At 34.7% G+C, this 27,996-nt stretch overlaps 1 protein-coding gene across 2 annotated transcripts in view; it reads right to left on the reverse strand.

Moving 5' to 3' along the window:
* ERBB4 (erb-b2 receptor tyrosine kinase 4) overlaps positions 1-27,996 on the reverse strand; it is a gene marked incomplete at both ends in the record, with an annotated part of 1,145,028 nt that overhangs the window by 312,922 nt on the left and 804,110 nt on the right. For both annotated transcript variants that reach the window (XM_081242707.1, XM_081242706.1), the window contains 5 exons: positions 599-672; positions 5,474-5,600; positions 5,724-5,837; positions 9,601-9,742; positions 12,487-12,605. In XM_081242707.1, coding sequence (XP_081098833.1) covers positions 599-672; positions 5,474-5,600; positions 5,724-5,837; positions 9,601-9,742; positions 12,487-12,605 — 576 coding nt within the window. The remainder of the gene's footprint in view (positions 1-598; positions 673-5,473; positions 5,601-5,723; positions 5,838-9,600; positions 9,743-12,486; positions 12,606-27,996) is intronic.

The raw sequence follows: 27,996 nt of genomic DNA on the forward strand, positions 1-27,996 counted from the left end.
AAGTGTATGGTTTAAAGATTTAGATGATTCTTAATTTGATTTATTCTTCTAAATGGAAAAATTATTTAGTCTAACTAGACAAAGAGTTTAATTTCTCTGAAATCTTTTGCCACCTTATCTGTACACTTATAACAGCTGTCTGTTTTGTATTCTAAGACATTTATGTATATGACTAAGCCTCCTTATTTGATTTTACATTCTCTGATAGCAAACCCATGTCTGATTCATGTCTATGGGCCCCATATCATCTACTATGACAACTCTGAACATATTAGGTCCTCAATAAACACGTGCTAAATGAATCCTACCTGCTACCCATCCTCAATAGTACTTGTGAAAAGTAAACAGAAACACATGGGTTCAAAGATCCACTGACATTTCCAAAAACAGTAACATCAAAATTTCAAGGATTTTGTTTTTAATTCCACAGATTTCAAAAGGTGCACAGATGCTAAGGAACTAAGACACCCATTATTTAAAATAATACGTGTTTTCAAAACTAGAATTTGCTTTGAAAATTCCAATACTATGTACTATTTTTAACAAAAGACTAAAATTCACATAGTTCATATCACAACAAACTCACTTTAAAACTTACCTGTTATCTCTCGGACTGTCCGAAACACGTTCAGTTTCTCTGGGTCTATGGCTTCAATTGCATTGTAAGGGTCCCTAGGGGGGAAAAAAAAAATGAAGCCGAACTTAAAATTAGATAAAGGGGTGAAAATGTGAGAAATGTGACAAAAATTATTTCATTCCAATTGAATTTTAATTAGCAATAGGAAGGTTAGCAATGTTTTATCCAGATTTTCTATGCTAGATGTGGAAGGGGATTAAAAGGTACATTCAGGAAATTTTGATGACACAGAATATGAGTTCTTCATTGAAGGCTATTCTAGATCCAGAGGAACGGTTCAATTTGACTATCCTGAATAAACCTCCAAATATAGCAATTCCATCTATTAACCATTTTATTTTGCCTTTAAAATTTTATTCTCAATTGGAAAAATATACACTGCAAATAAATTATGTTATGGTGAGAATAATTGCCTTTTGGGTTCCTCAAAACATACTAAATTGCTAACAGAACCTGTAATTTCATAAGAAGAGTGAAAAAAATACAGGAAGTAAACCTTTTTATTTTTCTGTATTTTCAAATTTATCTATCAGGGCAATCTTGTTCCTATCTGTTTATTTATGTACACTTTCATATGACAGGAACTATTTGCTTCCCTCTATATGAATCATACTAACATTTGAAAATAAAATTTACCACAAATTGAACAATACTCAAAATGTGTTGTAAATTTTGGGGATTTTTAAAAATACAATCTCCTAATGCATAAATATATTTTTTGTAATTAATGTTATTGATACATAAATGCCCTGTCTTTACAAAAATTAATATAAAATACCTTTAAAATTAAATATTTAATGGAATTTTTCAGAAGTTTTCATCTTAGGAAAATATTTTTCATTTATAACATCCTGCCCATACAAAATAATTACATTCTTGAATATTAAGCCAAATATAAACATAAGATTAAACATTTCTCAGTAATTCAAGCACTACTTTCAGATTTTCTTAAGTAATATGTAGTAGTTTTTCTAGGTTTTATTACTTTGAAAGGTGCTCTGTGCTATTCTGGGCAAGTAGAAACCTTATATTAACATATACTCTTCAGAGAAAAGTTAAATTCCATTCATTGGTCATTTCTCCAAGAGAGATCAAACTTTCTAAAAACAAGGAATTAGGCTCTTTTAGAAGTTTGTATCCACCTTTAGCAATCAACTGAATTTTATCCTTGCACTGGATATCTGTTGTTTTACCAGTCTCTGAAAACCTTCTTTTTCACATGGGGAATAAACACTAAGATACATGATCCATTGGAGGCTATCAGTCAATGTGCTCCACAATGCCCTGACAAACAGATAAGCATATGACCTTTCTTCTAAGAATTTGATTCTGAATCCACTGGCATTTATTCATCCTGGCATTAGAGCCTTGAAAACATTCTCTCTTAGTTCAGCAACCTTGATTTCTGGAACCACCTTTTACTGGCTCTCTCTGCTTGATTCATCAGCATATTTTCTATACTGTGAACCATCCAATGTCTTTTAAAAGAAAAAAAATCTTGCTTGATGAAATTACTGCTTCAAACTGAGAAAAACTAAGAAGTATAATCAATACATTGTGTTACTAGTTTAACATGGCATGTTATAGAAGGCTTGGAAATACTATAAATGAGTGTCTCCATAATTCACACATAAACAATTAAGATTTTACTTAATGTGACATGAATATCTTTCAAAAGCTTAAAGTCTAAATTAATATTCTAGCAAACTTTCTCTATTTGTAACTGAAGATGGATAGAATGAATATCTATGCTTTTGGGGAAAATGGAGCCACAAAATTAGGTTCATCATGCGGGAAAATTCTAGTTGCTATCATTTTCTAACGTGCAAAGATGTCAGCATACACATGAAATAGCTCTGCAGTAGTAGAATGAACTTTCAACATTTGTTCTTTGATGAAAAGCAGTGTCTAGAATAGCTCTAGCCATATAATCAAATATTTCTGCTTTACTGAGAACACTCAAAGTTCAGGGCAAGCACACAGTAATGGGGTCAGTCCAAACCTTTACTGAGAACACTTCCAGGTTGCCAGGAATGAAATGAATTCTGGACTGTTCACATGAAGCCCAGTGGACCACAGAAATTTTATATGCTTAATTTTAGAGATTCAGGACTCTCATAAAATAAATTGACAGAATCCCACTTAACAACTTAAAAGTACCCCTAGGGTGCTCCACCTTACAGCCACTTGAAATCCATAGATTTTAAAATTGAGGACTTTCCTAGTTAAATTCAAGACCATGAAAAAAAAAACATTATGTCCACCCTATTATTGTGTTGGGTGATCCAAAATAAAGCTCAGGATAAAGAGAGAAAAACATATTTTCACAATTCCATAGAAATCACGTTATTTTTTTCACCAAGCTCATTATCTGTTTTCCATTGTCTATCATCATTACAGTCTATCATCTAAGTACGTTCTTGTTTGTGTCACACTGTGACACAGCATGAACATGCATATTTGGTGAGCATTTTGTTGCTCTAAGCATATTCACAGGAACATTATTAGACATGACAAGACATGAAAGGGGATCCTATGATAACCCTGAACACTGAATTTTGCCTGCAGTTCCCTTTCTAAATAAGGAAGTAAGAGTGCCTATTTTATTTCTAGCAATGGCGGTATCATGCTATAAACTGAACATTGATCTCTTTTATATGTTAACATTTTAGTTGACAACTTCACAGTAACTTTATTTTTTGCAGAAATTTGTTTTTGAAAAGTACACTCTTAATTTTGGATTTTTCGTTTCTATTAGTTTAAAGAAACACCCTAGCTATTTTAATCAAACCATATATCCTATTAAAAACTAGTTAATAGAAGATTTAGGGTAATGGAAATTAAATTAAGTAAAAAATTTTGTTAATTTACTGAAAGTATTCTGTTTATAATAAATACCTCATGTTATTCATCTTTAAAATCTCTCTCTTTGTCCATATGCACACACATATTACATACATGAATACACATATGCCTGTACATAAGTGTCTGAGACCTACTCAATTAACTTTATATTAATACTTTCCTAAAATGAAAGGGAAAGGCTTCAGAATATGTTTCTTGTTGGCATGAGACTTGGAATGAGGAACATATCATATTTCACATATATATTTGTCCTGGAAAATGCCTTATATATTATGCTTAAGACACAATAATATTAATTATAATGTTAAATTTAAGTGCTATAATTAAGGACAAATAATAGTCGTCTGAACTAGGAAGTATGACTTATCGTAAAGTAAGGATTGCCATGAAAATAACTTTGTCTTTATTTGGTTTCCAGTATTCTATGAAATATCTGTTGCACTATATGCTATGCTATATACTAGATATAGTCACTGATATTTTCCTCTTGAAGTGTTTTCTCCTTTTTTTAAACTTTCTTTTGTTTTTGGGGGGTTAGCGATTTTTAACTTCTATTTTTGTTACTTTTCAATCTCACTCTTTATCTCTCTCTCTCTCTCCCCTTTCCCTCCTTTACTCCTTCCCTTCCCCCACCCTTTTCTTTCCTTTTTTATACCATTTATTAAGGTTTACTGTATGCTAGGCACTGGGTTGAACGCTTAAAAATTGTATATTTTGTTTTATTTTGAATCTCCACAACAACCAGAGGATGTAGGTATTTATTATTAACCCAGTTCTCAACTTTACATTGGAGCTCTTTGACATGGAAGCCACACAGCTCAATACAGATTGTCCATGGTGGAGCCGACTGAATGTGTCCCATCTCAAAATGATAGTACCACCCATCTCCAATAGATTGTTGCCATGTAAAATAAGAGTAATCACATGCACATATTTTTTAAAGAGACGTTAAAAATCTGGATCTTATTTAAAAAACAAAACAAAACAACAAGAAACACATCTTAGACCAAATATAACAGAAAGTGAATACATACTATTACAGTTTCTGGCACAGACCCATATTAAAAGCTATATTTTAAAGTAAAGAAATGCTTTATGTACTAAGACCTATGGTAATTTATTTGAATGGAAACACTTTGTTCTATTTCTCTTGTTGTTCCTATTTGACGTATTTATTCATAATGTGTTAAATAGTTTTGCTTCTAGAAATGATATATGTTTAGAGTAATCTTTTGAATTGAAATATGTGAGTGATATTTTTTTATCTGTAGCCCGTAGCACTAATATTTAGGGATTAAGTAGTAATATACACAAATAGATAAAATATAAAGTAAAAATATTGATATTTTCATTGCAGTTGAAAGGATGCAAACTTGGTCATTTTCCCAGTTAAAAACAGCAGGTGGTTCTGTAATGAAGGGACCCAGAAAATGTTACAATTTTTATTGATGAAATGAAATTCATTTAATAGATTTATCACTAACTTCCCAAGTCTAAAACAGAAAAAGATTCAGCAGGGCAAAGAAAATACCTGAAAGCTCAGAATTTCAACTTACTGATTTGTTTTCTGTGAGATGCATTAATTTATGTTGTTTTGAACTAATTGGTTAGGAAATTGAATGAAATTCCCCACTTTGTCGACTGATACTGTTTCCCTAAACATATCCACAAATGTGCCAAGCTTACTGAAATCTATGGATTTGAGGGAAATGGCCTATAAATACATCTTAGCTTATATATAAATCTATATTTTAAAATCTAAGTTGTCACCAAATTCATAATCTGGATGTACCCCCAAAATTTGGTTTACAATCACTGCTGGTGAAATCTGGCATTTGATTTTGTTGGAGGAAAGCATTAATGTGTAGTGGACCTCTGTGTCAGAAGGAATCAAACAGACAAAACTAAAGAATCTCTTAAGCTTTGTCTGCACTTTGTAAAACAATTTTCCACAAAAAATGTAATACTGACCCATGAATACCAGTGACAAGGAAGATCAAATTCCCATTGATTTTGGTGCAGTTTATGAATTTGTCAATATTACTAGAATCCACAGTCTGAGCTGACATCAATGATCCTGTGCCAATGCCATCACAAGCTGTAGAAACAAGATGCACAATTAGGGAACTGAGAAAATTTTTCTTTAGTCAATAAATTATTGCATTTTTATTATAAAATAACAGTATTTTTTCATTATAAAATGAAAAAAAAATATCATCACCTTTTGGGCAAATGTCAGTGCAAGGTTTACACATTTTAATCCCATTTTCTTCTACTTCCATCTTGGAACTAGGGCAGGCACGCACACAGGAACTGGAATCGACCACGAAGTTATCTGATAAAAAAAGGTAAAGTTAACAATAATGTTGAGGTTCAGCAAAATATTTTAAAACAAGATACTTTAGGGATTGAAAATTATTTCCTTTTGAAAATGATAGTATGTATGTTTCTTTCCCTAAAACAACTCTGTCTAAATATCTCCACCTGAAATAGCATCTACGAACACCTACATTCAAATCCAAGGGCAGTGTGTGTTAACAAGAACTGGTACTTGCTTGACTACTGCTCCACATTCTGAATTGCCCCCAAGATAATGAATTTCTTTTATAGACTTAGGAAACTGCATGACATTTAGTTTGTGTTTTTCAGTAGTTCCACTTCATTTCATGTCATGATGCATGTTTGAAGTCCAAAAATACTTCAAGTTATATGAAGCACAAATGAAGCCTTGGATGAAGGGAGTGCACTTCATATCCGAGAAGAAATGTTTAAAATGTGTTCATCTTTCAATGGAGTGCCATAGAAACTCTCCCATAGTTTTACATGAAGAAACAAAATGAAATTTGAAAGGGCAGTACTTTAGGAAAGGTATACTAAGTAAACCAGGAACATCTAATTACCTGACATGGTGAAATGTTTAGGAATCCAGTGGTCTGGAATATGCCAGAACATTCGCTCCCAAAAATAAGGACACATTTTTGCATCTAGAGCCTCCCACAATAAAGGGAAAACACAATACCTGCTAGGCTGCTTTGAGTTTTGAAGGCAGCATCTTTCCATGTTTGGGAAAACAGCTTCTGGCCCAACATTCAGTAGTCTAGAAGGCTTACAACATTGAAGAGGACCCAGAGCAGGAAAGGTACATGATGCAGGTACAGGCTGGGGTACAAGCAATTCTGCTACTTGGATCACCAAACCCAAGAGGCTCTATGACATTAGAAGTATCTCTGGTGGGAAAATGTGCCATGTGGAGTTATGGCAAGTCCCGACCAGAAAATCCCAGCTGAGACCTCTAGGAATTACACACCATTTAATAAACAACTCCTGACATACTTCTGAGTCCTGGCAGAGATAGACTACCTAACCATGAGGCACGGATTGATCTTGTAACCAGAATTGCCCATCATACACAAGGTTTTGTTAAAAACCATCATAATGTTGAGCAGGTCCAACAGCAATCCATTGTAAGATGGAAGCAGTACACTTGGGATTGATGTGAGCAGGGGCGGACGCACAAGTAAACTGCATAAGCTGGTGGTCCAAATCCCCAAGTCACCCACCACTGTGCTGGCACCTTTCACTAAGCTCATACCCATGGCCACATGGGGACCAAGAGAGGGCACGTATGACAAGCTGACAGAGGAAGACAAAAACCAAGCTTGGGGTGTGTGTGCAAGCAGCTGAAAATGGATGGCAGCTGCCCTGCAGCCTCAGTCAGGAGTGGACTTGAAATACAGTGGCAAGGAAAAGTCCCACCAATGGGCATAGTTCTAGGTAGTGCAAATGATCCTTTACTTTGTAGGGAATAAATAGGAGTTTAGAATAAATATGAACTCATGAGCAGTGGCTTGCCCTGGGAGAAGAAGTACTGGAAAATCTGGAATTGGGATTGAAGGGAGTCTGGGGTAGAGGCATATATATGAATCCATGGGAGTGGGTATAAAGTGTGAAAATCATTCAATTCCAAGTTAATATCCACTAGGGGGCATCCACCACAAAAGAGACACTTTGCTGAGACTGCGTCACAGCCTGATCTTGCTTCATTTCCTTCCCTCATGGGTCTTGATTCTGAGAACACTTCTTAAACAACCATAGTTTCTGTCTCAGGGGAACCCAACCTGCAACAGGTGTAAACATCCTTTCTGCAAGGTCTTTAGGGATACCTTGTATTTAAAAACTTCCACATTTTTGCAGCAATTTATGCCAAGTGAAATTTTTAGAAAAGGTTATAAATATCTTCATTACCAGTTAGGTTCAGATTTTGCAGTCAAATTAGTTTCAAAAAATATTTGTTGTTTCGGGTTTTTGAATTTTAGAATTCTGAATTAGGAATTGTAGGCCAGTATTTAGAAACTGAACATCGATGTTTTTCTAAAACAGGTACAGTTTAGCAAACCATGCCTTATGATCAAGGTCCCTCAAAGATTTGAATTTTACATAGATAAATAATGAAGTTCTTTAAATTAATCTGTAATTGGATAGACCTAAACTAATCCATGAAAGGTAGTTTATGAGTTACCATATCTATGGTAACTGGGCATTTAATTTCAAAAACCAGTCCTAAGTATTTAGCCCCTTGTCAAAACTTAGGAGTTGAGAGACTTCAGATGAGACACTACAAAGGATGTAATAAAGAAAAGGAAAAGTCCCTAGCTCAGGTTTTTTCTGGTCTTCCACTCCAACCCAAGCCTTGAGCCTCAACCTCGGGGCTTGAATAAAAAGGAAAGCACCAAAAATCTCAAAAAAACGTGGTTTTGACTATCTTTGGGGCAAGCAACCATAATATGAAGTAATAGAGCAGGAGGACATTTGTCTAAGAAAATGAAAAAAATCATCATCTAGCCACATTCTACAATACTCTCAAGCCCCGTATTTTGCAAGATAGTAGATGGGGAAATATAGGGTAACTTTAGATGAGAAGTTGTTAGATCAAAAACATAACTTTGGATATAAAATTGTTTAAGATGGAAAAATCTCTGCTATCCTAGAGTTAGTGTGTCTGTGATTTTAAAATGGTAATTTAGAGCCATGTTACATATATATATATATATATATATATATATATATATATATATATACTCATAATTATTCTTTTAACCAATATAAAATATTTAATAATAATGGCTGGAATCATCATTGCTTTCAAAGACTTGTTTTTACATACTATTCCTCTGAACCCTATCACCTATCCCTTTGATCTTTATAATGTATATGGGAAAGAGAGAGGGTACATATGATTATCCACATTTTAAAGAGGAGGAAATAGAAAACTAAATAGTTCATCTAAAATCACACGACTAACAAGTGGGCAAAGTTATAACCAAAGCCACTCTAATACCATGTCCCTTACACTTCATACTTCATCACGTGGACAAAGCAAAACAAAAACAAAAATGCAATATCTGTGTGCTGTAGAATGTAAAGTCTTCTTTTTATTGAGTATGTGGATAAAAGTAGTGTTTTTTTTTAGCCTTCCGGTAAGTACAACATTGAAGAACTCTCTCATTGGTCTTTTCAAGCAAAGAAACTGACTTGAACAAGTATTGAGACATACACTATTCTTGATGAAAGCTGAATTGGTCATTTTGAATCCCCAGGATTAGTTATCAATTTGATAAAGGTCCCTTAACATGCCCTTTATATCCACTGTTATTGTTTAACATTGGATTTGATGTTAAAACTATAATGCTATATATTCTATTACAAATAAATAATAATAAATAATTTTAGGTGAAAATGAATTGTTATTAGAGTAGATCTCTTTCATTACATAGCTTGTTGCTACTTAACTAATCACTTTTCTGAGGAACAAAATCGTGTGCAAAACCACTGACATATAGTGAAAATATTGAGTTTAGAAGTCAATGAATGACACTGTACTATAACTTCAAATATGCCACTACTTTGCTGAGACTATGAACCAATCACTTCAATTTTTTGAATTTTAATTTTCTTATTTGTGAAATGATAATAATAGTACCCATTCTCAAGTAATTCACAATATTGTCACAATTTTGAAATTCAATAAACTTACATGAAATTCCTCTGTTCTTAAATGATGAGCTAATTGATTTGGCTTTTCTTATCCTGTTACTTACGTGGGCACTTCTTGACACAAAATGCTCCATAGGTGTATTTTGCATTGAAGTTATGCTCCAGTTGAAAGGTTGTTGGATTGTAGACAAAAGTTTGTGGACACTGAGTAACACATGCTCCACTATCATTGAAGTTCATGCAGGCCTGCAACACAGCAAAGATTAATTTTGTTTTAAAAATAACCTTCATAATATTTGTTAAAGGGACACTGCTACAACAGTTCTGTGATAGGTTGTATTGTTTACTCAGCGTACATCAATTTCATAAAAACTGGAAAATCTGATAACTTCCTAGTTGTAAGGGCTTATTTTTTAACTTCATATTTGTTTTGTACTTCTCAATTTTACAAAACTATTTTTCTAATGTCAGTAAATACACCAGCTACAGTTATTGATGTTCCAATTGCTTGGTATCTATCCACTGATTTCTAAACTGACAATTGGTTTAAATTAGTAAAGTTAGATAATAGTGAAAACTTATTTAAGCTTACCCTTATCCAAAGGGTTTATGTTGAGTCTTAGAGTCTGGCAGTGACAACTAAATCTCCATTTGTACAGGCTAGACTTTCCTTAAAGCTGGTTTGGAGAGTTCAGTGCCTTAAGTGATATGGTAAGTCCATTCATCACCATTGTATAGTGAGAAAATGTGATGGTCATTCAAACTGGACTTAAAGAAAAGTCTCTGGCAGGTGACTAGTCAAGTGTAAATGTAGGGGGTACGATGCCAAAATGTAAAGAAGTAGCTATACTTAGCCCACAATTAAATAATATGATACCATTTCCTATATGGTCTTTTTCATAATGTCATACCATTTACTAAAAGTCACCAGTTCAAGTAAATTTGTTTCTGCTGACATATATTTGTATTGAGACCTCAACTTGTTAATATGTTCAAATGCATTTGAGAATGATTAAAAACAATTGTACCACCTAAGAGTTAAGTATTTGATATGAAAAGAGAACATATGTATAAGTACATAAAAACATGTGATTAGCAAAACAGGGGATGAACTAATTATTTTAATTTAACAATTTAAACATTCATAGGAATAATTTAGGTCTTGGAAGGCAAGCTAATGTGAACTCAAGCTATATTTTACATATCATCATAGATTGTATGTATGCTTATTAATAAGCACTAATTTATTCTGTTTCCTCAAAACATTTTCTTAATCAGTTGTTGTTTTAGCAAGCACTTTATCACAAACATGACAATTCCCTGATGATGGTCTACGAGATGCATAATCAGAACGAGATTCACTGATAATACATTATTCACTAAGATGACACTCTCCAGGAAGAATCTATTAAAAACCAATCTAGAAAACTCAGTAAGTTTTAATTTATGGGTATAAAACTTCATGTGTCCTCATAATTGCTTTACTAATATATTTTATACAGTGTTGTGCACAGATTGCTTGGCAACAAAGGGACATAAGCCAGAGAAATCAAACAAGTTTACCTTCCAGACAGCATACAATACAACATAACTTACACCAAGGTACTGGTCTGGCATTCTTGAACATTCTGTACTAAATGCCAAAATGGAATCACTGGACCATTCCATAAAAGTAATGAAATGAGAATTCTGAAGCTCACTCAGCACTCTGCTTATTGTGATAATGGAACCATGAAAAAAATGCAGTAAAGCTTCTAAGTGAAAGTTAACATCAATTGTTGGTGTTTATTGTTGTTACTGTTTTGAAATTACTGTTTTGAAACACTTGTTCAGCATAGTCCAGATCAAGCTTCAATCCCATGTCTGGTGATAGGCAAGGGAAAGGGTCTCAGTTCAAGATCTGCTGAGCATCTTCTGTATACTTTTTTGTTTGGTTGGTTTTGTTATTCTTCTGTATACTTGTAACATTTTTCTTCTCTTTCCTTCTTTCTTCCTACTCATTTCTGCAATACACACTTTTGTTCCACTATAAAATTAGGATAGACAATAAGTTTCTTGTGACATTAAGAAAAGTAAGAAATTACTATGTATCTACATCATAAGAGCTATAATCTATAATTTGCTTATTTCCAGAATTAAGTGCCAAATTGAAAAAAAGACTCAGTTCTAAATATATCTGTGTATTCTCTGGATATTTGAGAGGGTAAAAAAGTAAATAAATTCCTGTGTGCGTTTTTAGCAACAAAAATAGTTTATTATTTTATGATTTTTAGCTTAAAATGAAACTAATGCTCTGTGTGTATGAAATATCATTAACTATAGCTCACAGAATTGCCTGCATGTATTCAAAAGAATAGAAAGACCTTTAGCAGGGATATCAAAATGTAATTAAAAAGTGGCCCCTACAAGCTATAAATGTTAATTTTGAGGACATAAAATTGTCCTCTTCTAAAATAAAAATCATACAAATTAGCATATAAATTGCTTTAAACATGCATTTGTAAATCTTATAAATCTTGAATAATATTAGCTTGTAAACAATATAAACTGTATAACAGTTAAATTCATAAATTTATGTGCTTTAATCTTGAAATTTATATTTGAGAAATAAAATGCAAGTGCCCCCACTCAGAAGACTTGACTCAACGATGCAACAACACACATAGGTAATCACTGTAAATTCTGGAAGGATGCTGTTAGCTTTTTAAAAGATATCTCAATATGTTCTCCTTCATGTTGTCCAATAAACCTCACTCATAATATAAATTATAATCAGAAAGACATAATTCATTTAGTAGAACAGAACAATCCTAGTTAATTAATAGCCACCCAGTGAGGGAATGACTTATAGGAAGTCAGAGCATCTTTCTTAATCCTAAAATGGCAAAATTTGGTCTTATCTTAATAAAATATTAAAGATTCAATGTGCCTGAGTGAAACCAGGATGGAGGGGAGGACCAGAGAGTGAAAGGGAGAGCTGCCAGACTTACAAAGCAGTCGGTGTCCTTAGGTCCCGAGCAGCCTCCAGCACATTCTCGGTGACAGCAGTCACTAACGTAGGGTCCGTAGCATCTACCATCACACTGTTCTGCACAGACAGTCCTTGTCACTGCAGAAGACAGAGATAGGTCCTCATCAAAGTCAGCCACCAAGAGAAACTTCTAAGGGGATTTGGAGTAGCTGAGAAAAGCTGAGCCCTGGAGAAACAATGTACTCAACTGTCATTGACTCAGCTCAGCAAACATTTACTGAAGAAAGTCTGCAACTGATCAAAATTACTGCATAACACTCTTCAAAATTAATACATGAATTTGTTTTCTATATTCTTTCTTGTTCCAGCAAATACTTAAAGGCTTTACAAAACTCACACAACTTAGCAAGAAAGAATCAAATTTAGAACAACTGAATGCGACATTTAGGCAGGTTGTGAAGGATGGAGTCAGCAGCGAAGTCAACTTACAGTGTGCACAGTGAGGGCCTGCAGCGGGAGGTGTCCCCAGGAGTAAGTGCAAGATTTTTGGTAGTCAATGCAGAAAGGGGAACAGAAACTTTTACATGATTCACATTATATCATTCCTATCAGTTACATCGATGATAGATAGGTGATAAAATGGATGTGTGACTGACAAATAAATAGGTAGGTAGGCCGGCAGACAAAGAGAGATAGGTAAAGGATTTGTAGTAGCACAACTGTTTCTATTCCTGAGATTTAAGTGAAATTTCTACTAAGATTTCTGAAAAAGGAGGGACTTGTGTAAAGAAGAGTGCAACACCACTGAAGAAAGGAAAGGATGGAGGAGGGAAAGAAGGAAGGAGGAAAGGAAGAGAGGGAGGGAGGAAGATATGTTCATAACAAACACAACAAAAACTTCTATTAGTTCTTTCTTATAACATCCTTCAATCCAAGCTGACAGCAGTATGTCAAGGTATACATTGGACATCAAAATTATAGTATTGAGGGACACATTTCTGCTTATCACACTTATTCCAAAGATATATTTTAAAAGTATTTAGAGAAATGAATTTTACAGCATATGTGTAGCACATCATTTCTTTGCTTCTGTATTTCCACTTCAGCCTTGTTTCTTCCCACCTTTTGAGTTCTTCAAAGCTTCCTTCACTGCTATTATAGCAAGACACCACTCTAGTGTTCCTCAGAGCTGGTCTTCACAATTTTCTTTGGGCTAAGGGCTCATATACCTGGATGAAGTCATTCATCTCTACTTTGCATACTATCTATAGGTAGATAACATCAGATCCAGATCTGAATTCTCTTTTGAGATGCAACATGTATTTCTAGGTGTCTACAAAAGTTCTAATTTAGATGTACAAAATGGAATGTATCATTTCCCCACCTCCACCATCGAGTATATCTCTCTTATTTGTTCCCTTACCTCAATTAATGATAGTACCATCCATCCAGTAGCTCAACTAAAATTTGGGGACATGTTTTCTATTTCTCCTTTCCCCTCACCCTCACTTCTCATACCTAATAAAAATCCCAAATACTAGCAATAGATGTTTATCATAACTGTCTTTCCTCTCTACTCTAACTTTGTTCTGAGACTTAGCTCTAAATTATTACATAGACTTCTAAAAGATTTCTCAGATCACAATCCTCTATGCCACTCTAAAAGTAATGATTTGAAAATATGGGCCACTGCATATAAATCAGTGTTGTTTCACAGTATGAAGCTTACTTCCCATCTCTGCACTAGAGGAGTAAACCCTTAACAAGAAATAAAAGTCCTCTATCAATTGACCACCATTTCTACGGGCATCTCTCACTACTCTCACCGTGATCTTCACATCCAGACAGAGAAATACCATTTGTTGGTCCCCAGTTCCTTTCATGGTACTCAACTGTAATTTTCACTGTCTTTTCACAATGCATTCCTTCATGATGAAAAGAACCGTATCTGCCTTCTCTGTCTAGCAAATACTCATTCATAAGATCCACTTAAGGTGCCATTTTGCTCTGAAACCTTTTCAGACACATCTCCACCCTGAGTTAATCTGACACACTTGCTTCTGAGCAAGTAAGCAGATGAATTAAATCTACTCATTAACTCTTCATATTCATACATGTGCTTACATCAACATTCCTATCTTTTAACCAATTGTTATATTTATTTAGATGTCCTAATTAGTAATTAATACCATATAAGGAAACACTTTTAATAGACACTTTTGGAAAGAACAGATTCAAATATAATTCCTCTCTTCCAGATTCAACAAGGCTCTTTTGATGTATTAAGAGTTGCTCATTGAAATGGCAGACATATGTTAAGTAATCAAATTACTAGATTTGAAGTCAGTGTTATCACAGGACAGTCTACTAATTTGCTTTTAGTTGACAGGCTTTGCTCAACTGGAAAATAGCATGAAGTGAGACAGCAATCACATCCTATAAATCATATCATGTTTTAATCCTAGACATATATGTCTAAGTGTTAATTTCTCTTTTTAACTCTAGGGTAATTTAAGATAACTATACAAAATGTTTCAATTTCTCTTTATTTATATACATTGGTCTTTCCTACTAAATGAGGAAATTAATGTATATAGTATTTAAAGAAATAACCATGATTTTATTTATCTATTTATTTATTTATTATTTACTTATTTACTTTTTTCTTGGCGGTATGCGGGCCTCTCACTGTTGTGGCCTCTCCCGTTGCGGAGCACAGGCTCCAGATGTGCAGGTTCAGTGGCCATGGCTCACGGACCCAGCCGCTCCGCGGCATGTGGGATCTTCCCAGACCGGGGCACGAGCCCGTGTCCCCTGCATCAGCAGGCAGACTCTCAACCACTGTGCCACCAGGGAAGCCCCATGATTTTATTTTTATAAATTATTTATTAAATGTTCATAAGATAATTTCTCTCATTGAGTACACTATTTAAATATAAAAACAATGTTAGAAAAAGAATCTAACATAGTACAACCTTAGGTTCAATAATAATTATTATACTGTGAACTTTTTTTTTCTTTTTTTTTTTTTTTTTGTGGTACGTGGGCTTCTCACTGCTGTGGCCTCTCCTGTTGCGGAGCACAGGCTCTGGACGTGCAGGCTTAGTGGCCATGGCTCACGGGCCCAACCGCTCCGTGGCATTTGGGATCTTCCCGGACTGGGGCATGAACCCGTATCCCCTGCATCAGCAGGTGGACTCTCAACCACTGCACCACCAGGGAAGCCTATACTGTGAACTTTTAAAACATGTATTCAAATTATTCAATCATATGTGTTGTCAACTATAAATTTTTCAAAATAGCAATTTCTTCCATACAGTGGTTACCTGTCTCACATTTTCTCAGGACATTTTGATGTTAGAGATGCCATTCCATTTCAGGAACATGAAAAGAAACATCCTTCTAAGTCATTATTTTTTAAAAATTTTGATTTAAGATATTAAAAGGGAATTCTGGGATTTGTTTCAAAAGCAGTCTATGATTGATTTTTTTCAAAAGGTAAGATACATTTAACACTAAAAAAGCACTATTTGTTATCATAGTTTTCACATGCCTAAAGTTCAGTAAGCATGAAACATATTTAGAAATCTTTGCTTGACAGATAATAAGTAAGCAAAAGAACAAAGCAATAAGCTTAATCTCTAAATAATGATGAGACGCTGTTAAGAAACATTTCTTCACATTGTTACGAGTTTTGTTTCCAGAAAGAAAACTTTCCCTTTATAGAGTCTGTTTAATGGCACTTGCTGATTAATAAGCATTACTTAATATGAATTAAACACATCAAACTATAGTCATATTTTATTATGATGGAGACATAAAACAAAAAACAGGTCCTGAAATCAATGAGATAATTCACTTAGCCTCCATGGGAACATTAACTTATAATTGCTGTGGTTATTTTAATTTCCATCCTTGCTTGATTATTATTTCATTAGATTTTCCCCCCTATATTTATTATATTTTCTAAATTGCTTCATTGGGTACGTTACAATATTGGGGTTGAATTTTTACTAGTTTGTTCTTTAGTGGTACATCACTAACTCTGATTGTTTAACATAAAAGATAAAACCTGGGAAATTAAAATGCTTATTATATTAGGGTCAGTAAATTTGGAAATGGGGTTTCATTCAAAATATCCATGAGAATCAGATGGATATTGGGTCCTTAGCATTTAAGGAACCAAGTATTCTGTAGTAGTAAAAGGATGCTGCTGAGAGAAAACCTATCATCTCAAAAAAACTAAAGTATTTATAAGTAGGTTTATTACATCAGCATTTCACTAATAAAAACAAGGGCTTAATTACCTCTTAAAATATAATAATAACTACCCTTAAAGTTACTCCCTTAGAAGAAATTAATTTTATTTGAAGAACTTTAGCAATTTACTAATCAAATATTTACTGTTACTTCTTAATCAAATATTTACTGTTACTTCTTATGAGTTACAATAGGAAAGTGAGCATTCATAAATGATGCAAAACAGAGCACTGACATCACAGTGACTAAACAAAAGGATCTCTGCCCATTAAAAAACAAATGAGGTAAATTTAGGCAAAGCCTTTGCTTTTTCTTCCTACGTTTCACACCCGGCCCCTTTTTTCCTCCTTCCCATCCATTCCTCCCTCATCATCTCCTCCATCTTCGCACCCTCAGTGCCTTCTGCTTCTGTTCACTTCCTCTACCCAGTGGCTCTGAACCAGGCTTTCTATTAGATCATTGAACAGGATTCTTGCATCAGTGAAAATTTTGATTTAGTTGATAATCAGTGGGGCCCAAGATTTTCCATTCTAATGAACTCCCAGGTTACGTCACTGCCTACTAGTCCACAGACCTCATTTGGAGTAGCAGGATATAGAGTACTTTAAAAGAAAATGCCTGGGAATCACCTAATTCCTATTAAATCAAAATTACCTGCCATGTTCTAGGATTTGATACTTTTAATAAACTCCCCAGGTGATTTCCAATATGCAGTCTAGAGCTGAAAAACATTATTCTATCCAGTGAAAATGGGAAAAACGCTAGGTTATTTCCAGCATTTGACTGATTGACTAATTATTATTTGTCTGAGATTTAATCACACTGACTGTCCTCTTCCTTTAATTTCCTATTGGTGTTGTTAAGCCCTCTATCACTAATAGGGAGATTAAGCAAACACAACTGATGTGCAAGCAGGTAGGAAAATGTGGGAAGAAAAAGACCTAAAGTGGGAACAGAAATATTGTTTGGCTAATTCTGAAGGCAAAACTTTCAGATAAGTAAGAGACAGTCAGAAAACTGTTCCTTTCTCTTATCCAGCAGCTGTTTACATGACAAGTATCCTGAGCAGCCCCCAATTACATTGCTAAGCATATTTTAAAGCATGCTTATTTTTATTTCATTCTATTTCTGTTAGTATTCAATGACCTGCACCTCTATGCTGCCTAGATTATTTCTGTTTATTGACCAAATTTTGACAAACTGTGTCCGTGAAACACATTGTGTCCATTAAATAGATGGTACTTCAGTGGAATGGTTTTAGTGTTAGGCTGTTTTCAGTTACAAACTTGGAGGTTTGAGCAAGAAGAAAAATGCTTGGGTTAAAGCAGAGGTGATTTGGGTTGGATGTGAAGAAGTTATTGACTATTAGAGTGATAAAAACACTGTAATGAGCCACTGAATGGGCTTCTTGAGTCTTTATTTGACAGTATTTAAGGGAAATCTCTTCTGAATGCTTTAGACCTCCACTAAATTAAAGACAGTGGGCTTGATGAAATGCTCTCTAGAGGTACTCTCTAGTTCTACAATCTAATATTTATTCCTATGAGTCATGAAATTGTGACCATCCCCCCCCCACCGCAAAATGAACGTTTTGGGTTTGTAACATGCTTCTAGAAAGCTACTATCACCAGAATCGACTTTAAATGAAGCAAATAAAGCTCATAGACCATTCAAGAATATTACTTGCAGAGCATGCTGAAATGTGTAGAAAATCAGGTTTAATGACACTAACACTAAACTATATACCACTATTAATTTTCCCAGGAGAGAATAATTGGACACATCTGTGTGTCCAGTGCCTGAAAGACTGTAAGAATTACATAGAAAGATGCCTGGTCCTCTTCCTACTTTCTGATTGAATAAGTGTAGGGAAGGGACCGGAAAATTCATTTTTTTTAATTGGGAGCCCCAACGTTTTCAGAAGTAGCCTTTATAAACCAATATTTTAATACCTCTCCTCTGAGATACTCTCTCCTTCTTATTGTGTGGCTACTGCAGGAAGGGTAAAGCATTTATTTAGATGGGAAGGCAGAGATGGAGATAGGTCTTAAACTGGACTGCTGCTTCCTATCTCACATTAGATCACAGAATAACTGACAATAATTGTTGCCACACAGAGTTAAGCCTCAGGTTACATAAATACTATATCCTGATCTGGACAGGGAAGGAATTTTGAATTTTAATAATTTAATATTTCATCAATTATTTTAACCAGTAGCATAAGGCCAAATGCATTGAAAAAAAGGCTAAGTAGAATTATAAAAACATATCTGGACTTTCTAAACTACCACAGTTATACCCATTTTCACATCACAGAAGAAAATATAACATTATCTTTTATTTCTAGTCTGGTGATATCTACTCCAAAGGAACTGACCATTCATACCATAAGGTGAACACCACTACAAGTATTATAATGGTTTAATCTTATATGCAATAACTGCTACAGTTCACCTGAAAAACATGGCAGATACCTGCAAAGCCCTTACTGAAACTGACATTCAGAGTCAGTAAAAGTATGCCTAAATTTGGCAGCTACTAATCAGGTTTGACCCTTGTCCCAGTTAATTCCCTGGTGACCCATGGGCTATGACATGATAATATTGCTAGTTATGTCAAATAGGAAAGAAATGTTGTCTAATCTATTGCTCATCAACAGCTGCTTTATTAATTTATTTAATGAAGTTTTATTCAACCTATTTTTAAAAGACATGCTCAGTGGTTCATTAAGGGACCTTAAAGCTGATTTGAAACTACCCTCTTGGCCACCAGGGAAATTCTCCCTTATTAACAGGCTATTAACATCAACAAAGTTTATGAGTCAGGATTAAAAAAAAAAAAACAAGAAAATGAAAACAATATTGCCCTATTACATGAACTATAAAAGTATTCTTGAGGGTGTGAGTTTTTGCATAATCTTTCCAAGATTATATATATAGATTCCAAGATAATAAGGGAAGTGTATGAATTGGCATAATGAAACCATAAATAGTATTTAAAAATATATTTTTACATTAGAATTGATGGCTACACCTTACAATACACAAATAAATGATATACTGGAAATAAAGTGATAAAAACTGGAATTATCTTATCATGGATGTGTCACAAACCAAAAAATGAGGAAAAGTTGACATACAACTTTTCCAAATCACCTTGCATTATAGCAGACCAAACATCTCTATATCCAGACTTGATGAAAACAAACACACACACACACACACAATCTGTTTTGCTTATCCTAGTTCCCTATCCAGAATATCAATAGACTGAAATAAAGACAATCTCTCCTACCCAGTATATATCTGGATGAGTTTCCTTCTGAAATTGGCCAAAAAAAAAAAAAAATGCCAATTTTGTAATGAAAATAATCAGAAAATATTAAAATGGAAAAGACAGACCCTCATCAGGTAAGCAATGAATAAATATTTGTTGAACTAATGAATGATACTAGTCTAAAATTCTCATTTTAGAAGGAAGTTAAAATCCAAGTAAATTGACTTGCTCGTGGACAAATCCAAAATAATGCACATACATCTCTAAGAGATATCACTATCTCATCAGGGTTTTCCAGGCAATATCTAGTTTCTTAATATCACAGCAGAGCCCACATCTAATAATCAAATAATATTCACTTTGGAAATTAAAATACCAAACGATGCTCAAATGCAAGGTGAAATAATACATTTAATAGCACAAGAAAACTGGAAATTAGCTATCCTCAGCTAAATCAATGTGCTCCTTTCTGATGTCAATTTTTTTTTCATCCAAATACACACTCATTCATGCTGTTTCTGTCTCAGATGGAAGGATGTTCTTTTCCTGCTTTAGAATGTTCCTGAGCTCTAGATTACACAGTTCATTAATATTCAAGTCCAAATTTTGCATTGCAAATTATTTATATTCTCTCATCTATAATCAGCTTCTTTCTTTACTAGCCATTTCTTCATGGCTAATAGTTGAGACTCTCATATTTAAAATAAAAATTTAAAAATAATCTTCTTTTACCTCATGCTCTTCATTACCCTCAGAGAGCCAAGCATTTTTCAAGAGTCACTTATAACACTTTCTGATGTATCTCAAATATCTATCTTCAGCCCCTTTTCACAATCTCTAAATATCTCACCTTAGTTTCCAATTAGTAACTGATATTTATTAGACACTTCTACTTGGATGAATAAGAAATACCTAAGACTCATAAAGGACATAGCTAAGATTTTATTTCCATCCTCAATCCAGCCACAGCACTAATCTCTGCCTATAGTCTGGATCTCAGTGACTACTGCCATGGTTGACTTAATTGATCCAACTTCTAACTTGGAACCCAATCTCAAATTCTTCTCTTCTCTCCCTCACAGCCAAATTGGTTGGTTACCAAGCCTCATTATAAACTCTACTGTCTATTTCTTAAACTGCCTTTTTTTATCCTTTTTTTTTCATGTTTTAAACTCCTGTTCTGCCTATCTGATGTCTACACATTCTTCAAAGGTCAAGTCAATAGAAATTCCTTTCTTAACCCTTCATTGAATCCCTTACCTAGGAGCCCTTACCTTGCATCCCCCTCAAAGTTTGTTCTTGGTGATCTCATTTCATGGCATACAGATTTCTATTACAGCCCTAACCCCATGATGTTGTAATTGGGTACTTCTGCGACCATCTACATCATGAATACAGAACGTTGGAGGCACAAACCAATTTGTATTTACCTTTTATGTTCAAACCTTAGTACAGTACCTGACACTTTAAAAGCATCAATAGGGCTTCCCTGGTGATGCAGTGGTTGAGAGTTCGCCTGCAGATGCAGGAGACACGGGTTCGTGCCCCGGTCCGGGGGGATCCCACGTGCCGCGGAGCGGCTGGGCCCGTGAGCCATGGCCACTGAGCCTGCGCGTCCAGAGCCTGTGCTCCGCAATGGGAGAGGCCGCAACAGGGAGAGGCCCGCGTACCGCAAAAAAAAAAATTAAAAAATAAAAAAATAAAAAATAAAAATAAATAAATAAAAGCATCATAAATGTTTGAGAATAGTCACACACAAGCCCATATGCAAACAATCTATGGTGATAAAAACATCAGGGAGTTTCAAGGATACTTGCATTATTAATAGCTACTTACACAATAATATAAACCAATAATGTACATACATATATAGAGATAGAGATATTGAGATAACATAGATGATACAGATATAGACATAGATATATAGAGATGAATAACATATAGATAGATGACAGGTATATAGATCATACATATAGAGATAGATATACATGTAGGAAAGGTATACATGTAGATATAGATATAGATAGAGTGCCAAAATAACACCATGTAGATAAATCTTCTTTGGGAGAAGTAGATCCTGACACATAGTAAGTTGGAAACTACTTTAATGATTCATATAACACTTTGAGGTTTCCACATTTGTTACTCTCTGGAGACAATTTAAGTATTTGCAATATTTATAATATATAAAGATTCACACTAATTATATATGAAGTCATTCAAATCAAAATACTGTAGAAAAATTGAGCAAAGACTATGAATAGAAAGTTTAAGAAAAAATAGAAATGCTCAATAATTATGTAAAAATGACATTTGACTTCAGCTATAACCCAGGAACTATAAATTAAATCAGGGAAATGTTGTTGTGTACATAATTCTTAAATGAAAAAAAGAATATCTAGTTTTCATGCAAGTTAAAGATTGGGCAAACTATTGGTGTGTAGCAAAATTGATACAAGGTTTTTGAAGAGTAATTTGCTGCTAACAAATTTGTGTATGTAAATTCACATGTCACCAAGCAGTTTTATTTCTAGCAATCTGACACAGAAAAATGTGTACATATGGACAGATATGTATTTAAAATGCTCACTGGTTGTAATTGAGACTAATAGAATGTAACTTAATGTCCACTAAGAAGGAATTTGTTAAGTAAATTACAGTTCACCCAGAACTTGGGAAACCCCTGCAGCACTAAATAAAGAATGAAGTTAATCTCAATCTGCTGAAATGAAAGGATTTTGAAAATATAATGTACAATGAAATAAAAGTGACAGAAGAGTAAATATAGTTTACTCATTTTTGTAAAACAAAATCCCAGAATTTGTATACGCTTATGTGAATAAATATACACATGAATATACACATATATACCAAACATTACCATAAAGTAATCACTTTATGGAAAAATGTAGGTTGGGGGGAATGGTGCTCATTGATGGGGATACATTTTCACTTTTAACTCTATACATTTGAGTATGACAAAAATTTTCCTAAAAAAAACTATAATATGAAATAATCTATGCATTTGGCAGAGCAAGTTAATTATCCCAGTGTTACAGATGAAGAAATTAACCTTTAAAAAATATTTAACTAGCTTATCCTATGTCACATAATTTATTATAAAGTAGGGTTTTAAATTAATTTCCAGAATTGTATATATCTTCCTTAATATGTTTACATTAAAGAGCCACAAACAATAGGTGTCTAAAGACCAAAGTGGGTGAGGGTGGGAGGAACATATTTCCAAAAACTATTTAAAATACAACATGGGAGGAGGAACTAAGATGGTGGAGTAGAAGGACGTGCTCTCACTCTCTCTTGCAAGAACACTAGAATCACAACTAGCTACTGGACAATCATCAACAGGAAGACACTGGAACTCACCAAAAAATACCCCACATTCAAAGACAAAGGAGAAGCCACAATGAGATGGTAGGAGGGATGCAATCACAGTAAAATCAAATCCCATAATTGGTGGGTGGGTGACTCACAGACTGGAGAACACTTATACCACAGAAGTCCACCCACTGGAGTGAAGTTTCTGAGCCCCAAGTCAGGCTTACCAACCTGGGGGGTCTGGCAGCGAGAGGAGGAATTTCTAGAGAATCAGACTTTGAAGTCTAGTGGTAATTGATTGCAGGACTTCGACAGTACTGGGGAAAACAGAGACTCCACTCTTGGAGGGCACACACAAAGTAGTGTGTGCACTGGGACCCAGGGGAAGAAGCAGTGAACCCAGAGGAGACTGAACCAGACCTACCTGCTAGTGTTGGAGGGTCTCCTGTAGAGGCGGGGGTTGGGAGGTTGTGGCTCACTGTGGGGACAAGGACACTGACAGCAGAAGATCTGGCAAGTACTCCTTTGCATGTGCCCTCCCACAGTCTGTCATTAGCACCACCAAAGAGCCCAGGTAGGCTCCAGTATTGGGTTGCCTCAGGCCAAACAACCAACAGGGAGGGAAACCAGACCCACCCTTCAACAGTCAAGTGGATTAAAGTTTTACACCAGAGCAACAGTCAGCTCTACCCACCACCAGTCCCTCCCATCAAGGTTCTTACATAGCCTCATCCACCAGAGGGCAGACAGCAGAAGCAAGAATACAATCCTGCAGCCTGTGGAACAAAAACCATATTCAAAGAAAGACACACAAGATGAAAAGACACAGGGCTATGTACCAGATGAAGAAACAAGATAACTCGCCAGAAAAACAACTAAATGAAGTGGAGATAGGCAACCTTTCAGAAAAAGAATACAGAATAATGACACTGAAGATAATCCAGGACCTCGGAATAAGAATGGAGGCAAAGACTGAGAAGATGCAAGAACTGTTTAACAAAGACCTAGAAGAATTAAAGAACAAACAGAGATGAACAATACAATAACTGAAATGAAAACTAAACTAGAAGGAATCAATAGCAGAATAACTGAGGCAGAACAACGGATAAGTGACCTGGAAGACAGAATGGTGTAATTCACTGCTGCGGAATAGAATAAAGAAAAAAGAATGAAAAGAAATGCAGACAGCCTAAGAGACTTCTGGGACAACACTAAACAACATTCCCATTATAGGGGTCCCAGAAGGAGAAGAGAGGGAGAAAGGACCCAAGAAAATATTTGAAGAGATTATAGTCAAAAACTTCCCTAACATGCGAAAGGAAATAGCCACCCAACTCCAGGAAATGCAGCGAGTCCCATACAGGATAAACCCAAGGAGAAACACACCGAGACACACAGTAATCAAATTGGCAAAAATTAAAGGCAAAGAAAAATTATTGAAAGCAGCGAAGGAAAAATGAAAAATAACATACAAAGGAACTCCCATAAGGTTAATAGCTGATTTCTCAGCACAAACTCTACAAGCCAGAAGGGAGTGGCATGATATACTTAAAGTGATGAAATGGAAGAACCTACAACCAAGATTACTCTACCCCCAAGGATCTCATTCAGATTTGATGGAGAAATCAAAAGATTTACAGACAAGCAAAAGCTAAGAGAATTCAGCACCACCAAACCAGCTATACAACAAATGCTAAAGGAACTTCTCTAAGTGGGAAACACAAGAGAAGAAAAGGACCTACAAAAACAAACCAAAAACAATTAAGAAAATGGTCATAGGAACATACATATCGATGATTACCTTAAACATGAATGAATTAAATTCTCCAAACAAAAGATACAGGCTTGCTGAATGAATATAAAAACAAGACCAATATATATGCTGTCTACAAGAGACCCACTTCAGACCTAGGGAAACATTCAGACTGACAGTGAGGGGATGGAAAAAGATATTCCATGCAAATGAAAATCAAAAGAAAGCTGGAGTAGCAATAATCATATCAGAAAAAATAGACTTTAAAATAAAGAATGTTACAAGAGACAAGGAAAGACACAACATAATGATCAGGGGATCAATCCAAAAAGAAGATATAACAATTATAAATATATATGCACCCAACATAGGAGCACTACAATACATAAGACAACTGCTAACAGATATAAAAGAGGAAATCGACAGTCACACAATAATAGTGGGGGACTATAATGTCTCACTTACACCAATGGACAGATCATCCAAAATGAAAATAAATAAGGAAACAGAAGATTTAAATGACACAATAGAGCAGATATATTTAATTAATATTTATAGGACATTCCATTGAAAAACAGCAGATTATACTTTCTTCTCAAGTTTGCATGGAACATTCTCCAGGATAGATCACATCTTGGGTCACAAATCAAGCCTCAGTAAACTTAACAAAATTGAAATCATGTCAAGCATCTTTTCTGACCACAACACTATGAGATTACAAAAGAATTACAGGGAAAAAAAACATAAATAACACAAACACATGGAGGTTAAACAATATGTTACTAAATAACCAAGAGATCACTGAAGAAATCAGAGGAAATCAAAAAATACCTAGAGAAAAATGACAATGAAAACACGAGAACCAAAATGTATGGGACACAGAAAAAGCAGTTCTAAGAGGGAAGTTTATAGTGATACAAGCCTACCTCAAGAAAGAAGAAAAATCTCAAGTAAACAATCTAACCTTACACCTAAAGGAACTAGAGAAGAAGAACAAACAAAATCCAAAGTTAGCAAAAGGAAAGAAGTCATAAAGATCAGAGCAGAAATAAATGAAAAAGAAATGATGGAAACAATAGCAAAGATCAATAAAACTAAAAGCTGGTCCATTGAGAAGATAAACAAAATTGATAAACCATTAGCCAGACTCATCAAGAAAAACAGGGAGAACACTCAAATAAATAAAATTAGAAATGAAAAAGGAGTTACAACAGACACCACAGAAATACAAAGCATCATGAGAGACTACTACAAGTAAATCTATGCCAATACAATGGACAATCTGGAAGAAATGGACAAATTCTTAGAAAGGTATAACGTTCCAGACTGAACCAGGAAGACACAGAAAATATGAACAGACCAATCACAAGTAATGAAATTGAAAGTGCGATTAAAAATATTCCAGCAAACAAAAGTCCAGGAACAGATGGCTTCATAGGTGAATTCTATCAAACATTTGGAGAAGAGATAACACCCATCCTTCTCAAAATCCTCCAAAAATTTGCACAGGAAGACACACTCCCAAACTCATTCTATGAGGCCACCATCACCCTGATACCAAAACCAGACAAAGATACTACAAGAAAAGGAAATTACAGACCAATATCACTGATGAATATAGATGCAAAAATCCTCAACAAAATACTAGCAAACAGTATCCAACAACACATTAAAAGGATCATACACCATGATCAAGTGGGATTTATCTCAGGGATGCAAGGATTCTTCAAAATATGCAAATCAATCAATATGATACACCATATTAACAATTTGAAGGATAAAAACCATATGATCATCTCAGTAGATGCAGAAAAAGCTCTTGACAAAATTGAACACTCATTTATCATAAAAACTCTCCAGAAAATGGGCATAGAGGGAACCTACCTCAACATAATAAAGGCCATATATGACAAACCAACAGCAAACATCATTTGGTGAAAAGCTGAAAGCATTTCCTCTAAGATCAGGAATGAGACAAGGATGTCCACTCTCACAACTATTATTCAACATCATTTTGGAAGTCCTAGCTATTGTAATCAGAGAAGAAACAGAAATCAAAGGAATACAAATTGGAAAAGAAGAAGTAAAACTGTCACTGTTTGCAGATGACATGATACTGTACAGAGAGAATCCTAAAAATGCTACCAGGAAACTCCTAGAGCTAATCAATGAATGTGGTAAAGTTGCAGGATACAAAAGTAATGCACAAAAATCTCTTGCATTCCTATACACTAATGATGAAAAATCTGAATGAGAAATTATGGAAACACTCCCATTTACCATTGCAACAAAAAGAATAAAATACCTAGGAATAAACCTACCTAGGGAGACAAAATACCTGTATGCAGAAAACTATAAGACACTGATGAAAGAAATTAAAGATGATACCAACAGATGGAGAGATATACCATGTTCTTGGATTGGAAGAATCAATATTGTGAAAATGACTATACTACCAAAAGCAATCTACAGATTCAATGCAATCCCTATCAAATTACCAATGGCATTTTTTATGGAACTAGAACAAATCATCTTAAAATTTGTATGGAGACACAAAAGACCCCGAATAGCCAAAGCAATCTTGAAGGAAAAAAACGGAGCTGGAGGAATCAGACTCCCTGACTTCAGACTATACTACAAAGCTACAGTAATCAAGACAATATGGTACTGGCACAAAAACAGAAACATAGATCAATGGAACAGGATAGAAAGCCCAGAGATAAACCCACACAACTATGGTCAACTAATCTATGACAAAGGAGGCAAAGATATTCAATGGAGAAAAGACAGTCTCTTCAATAGGTGGTTCTGGGAAAACTGGACAGCTACATGTAAAAGAATGAAATTAGAACACTCCCTAATGCCATACACAAAGATAAACTCAAAATGGTTTAGAGACCTAAA

This window comes from Mesoplodon bidens, assembly GCF_964165515.1.
Source record: "Mesoplodon bidens genome assembly, chromosome: 8".
NCBI classification, from domain to species: Eukaryota; Metazoa; Chordata; class Mammalia; order Artiodactyla; family Ziphiidae; genus Mesoplodon; species Mesoplodon bidens.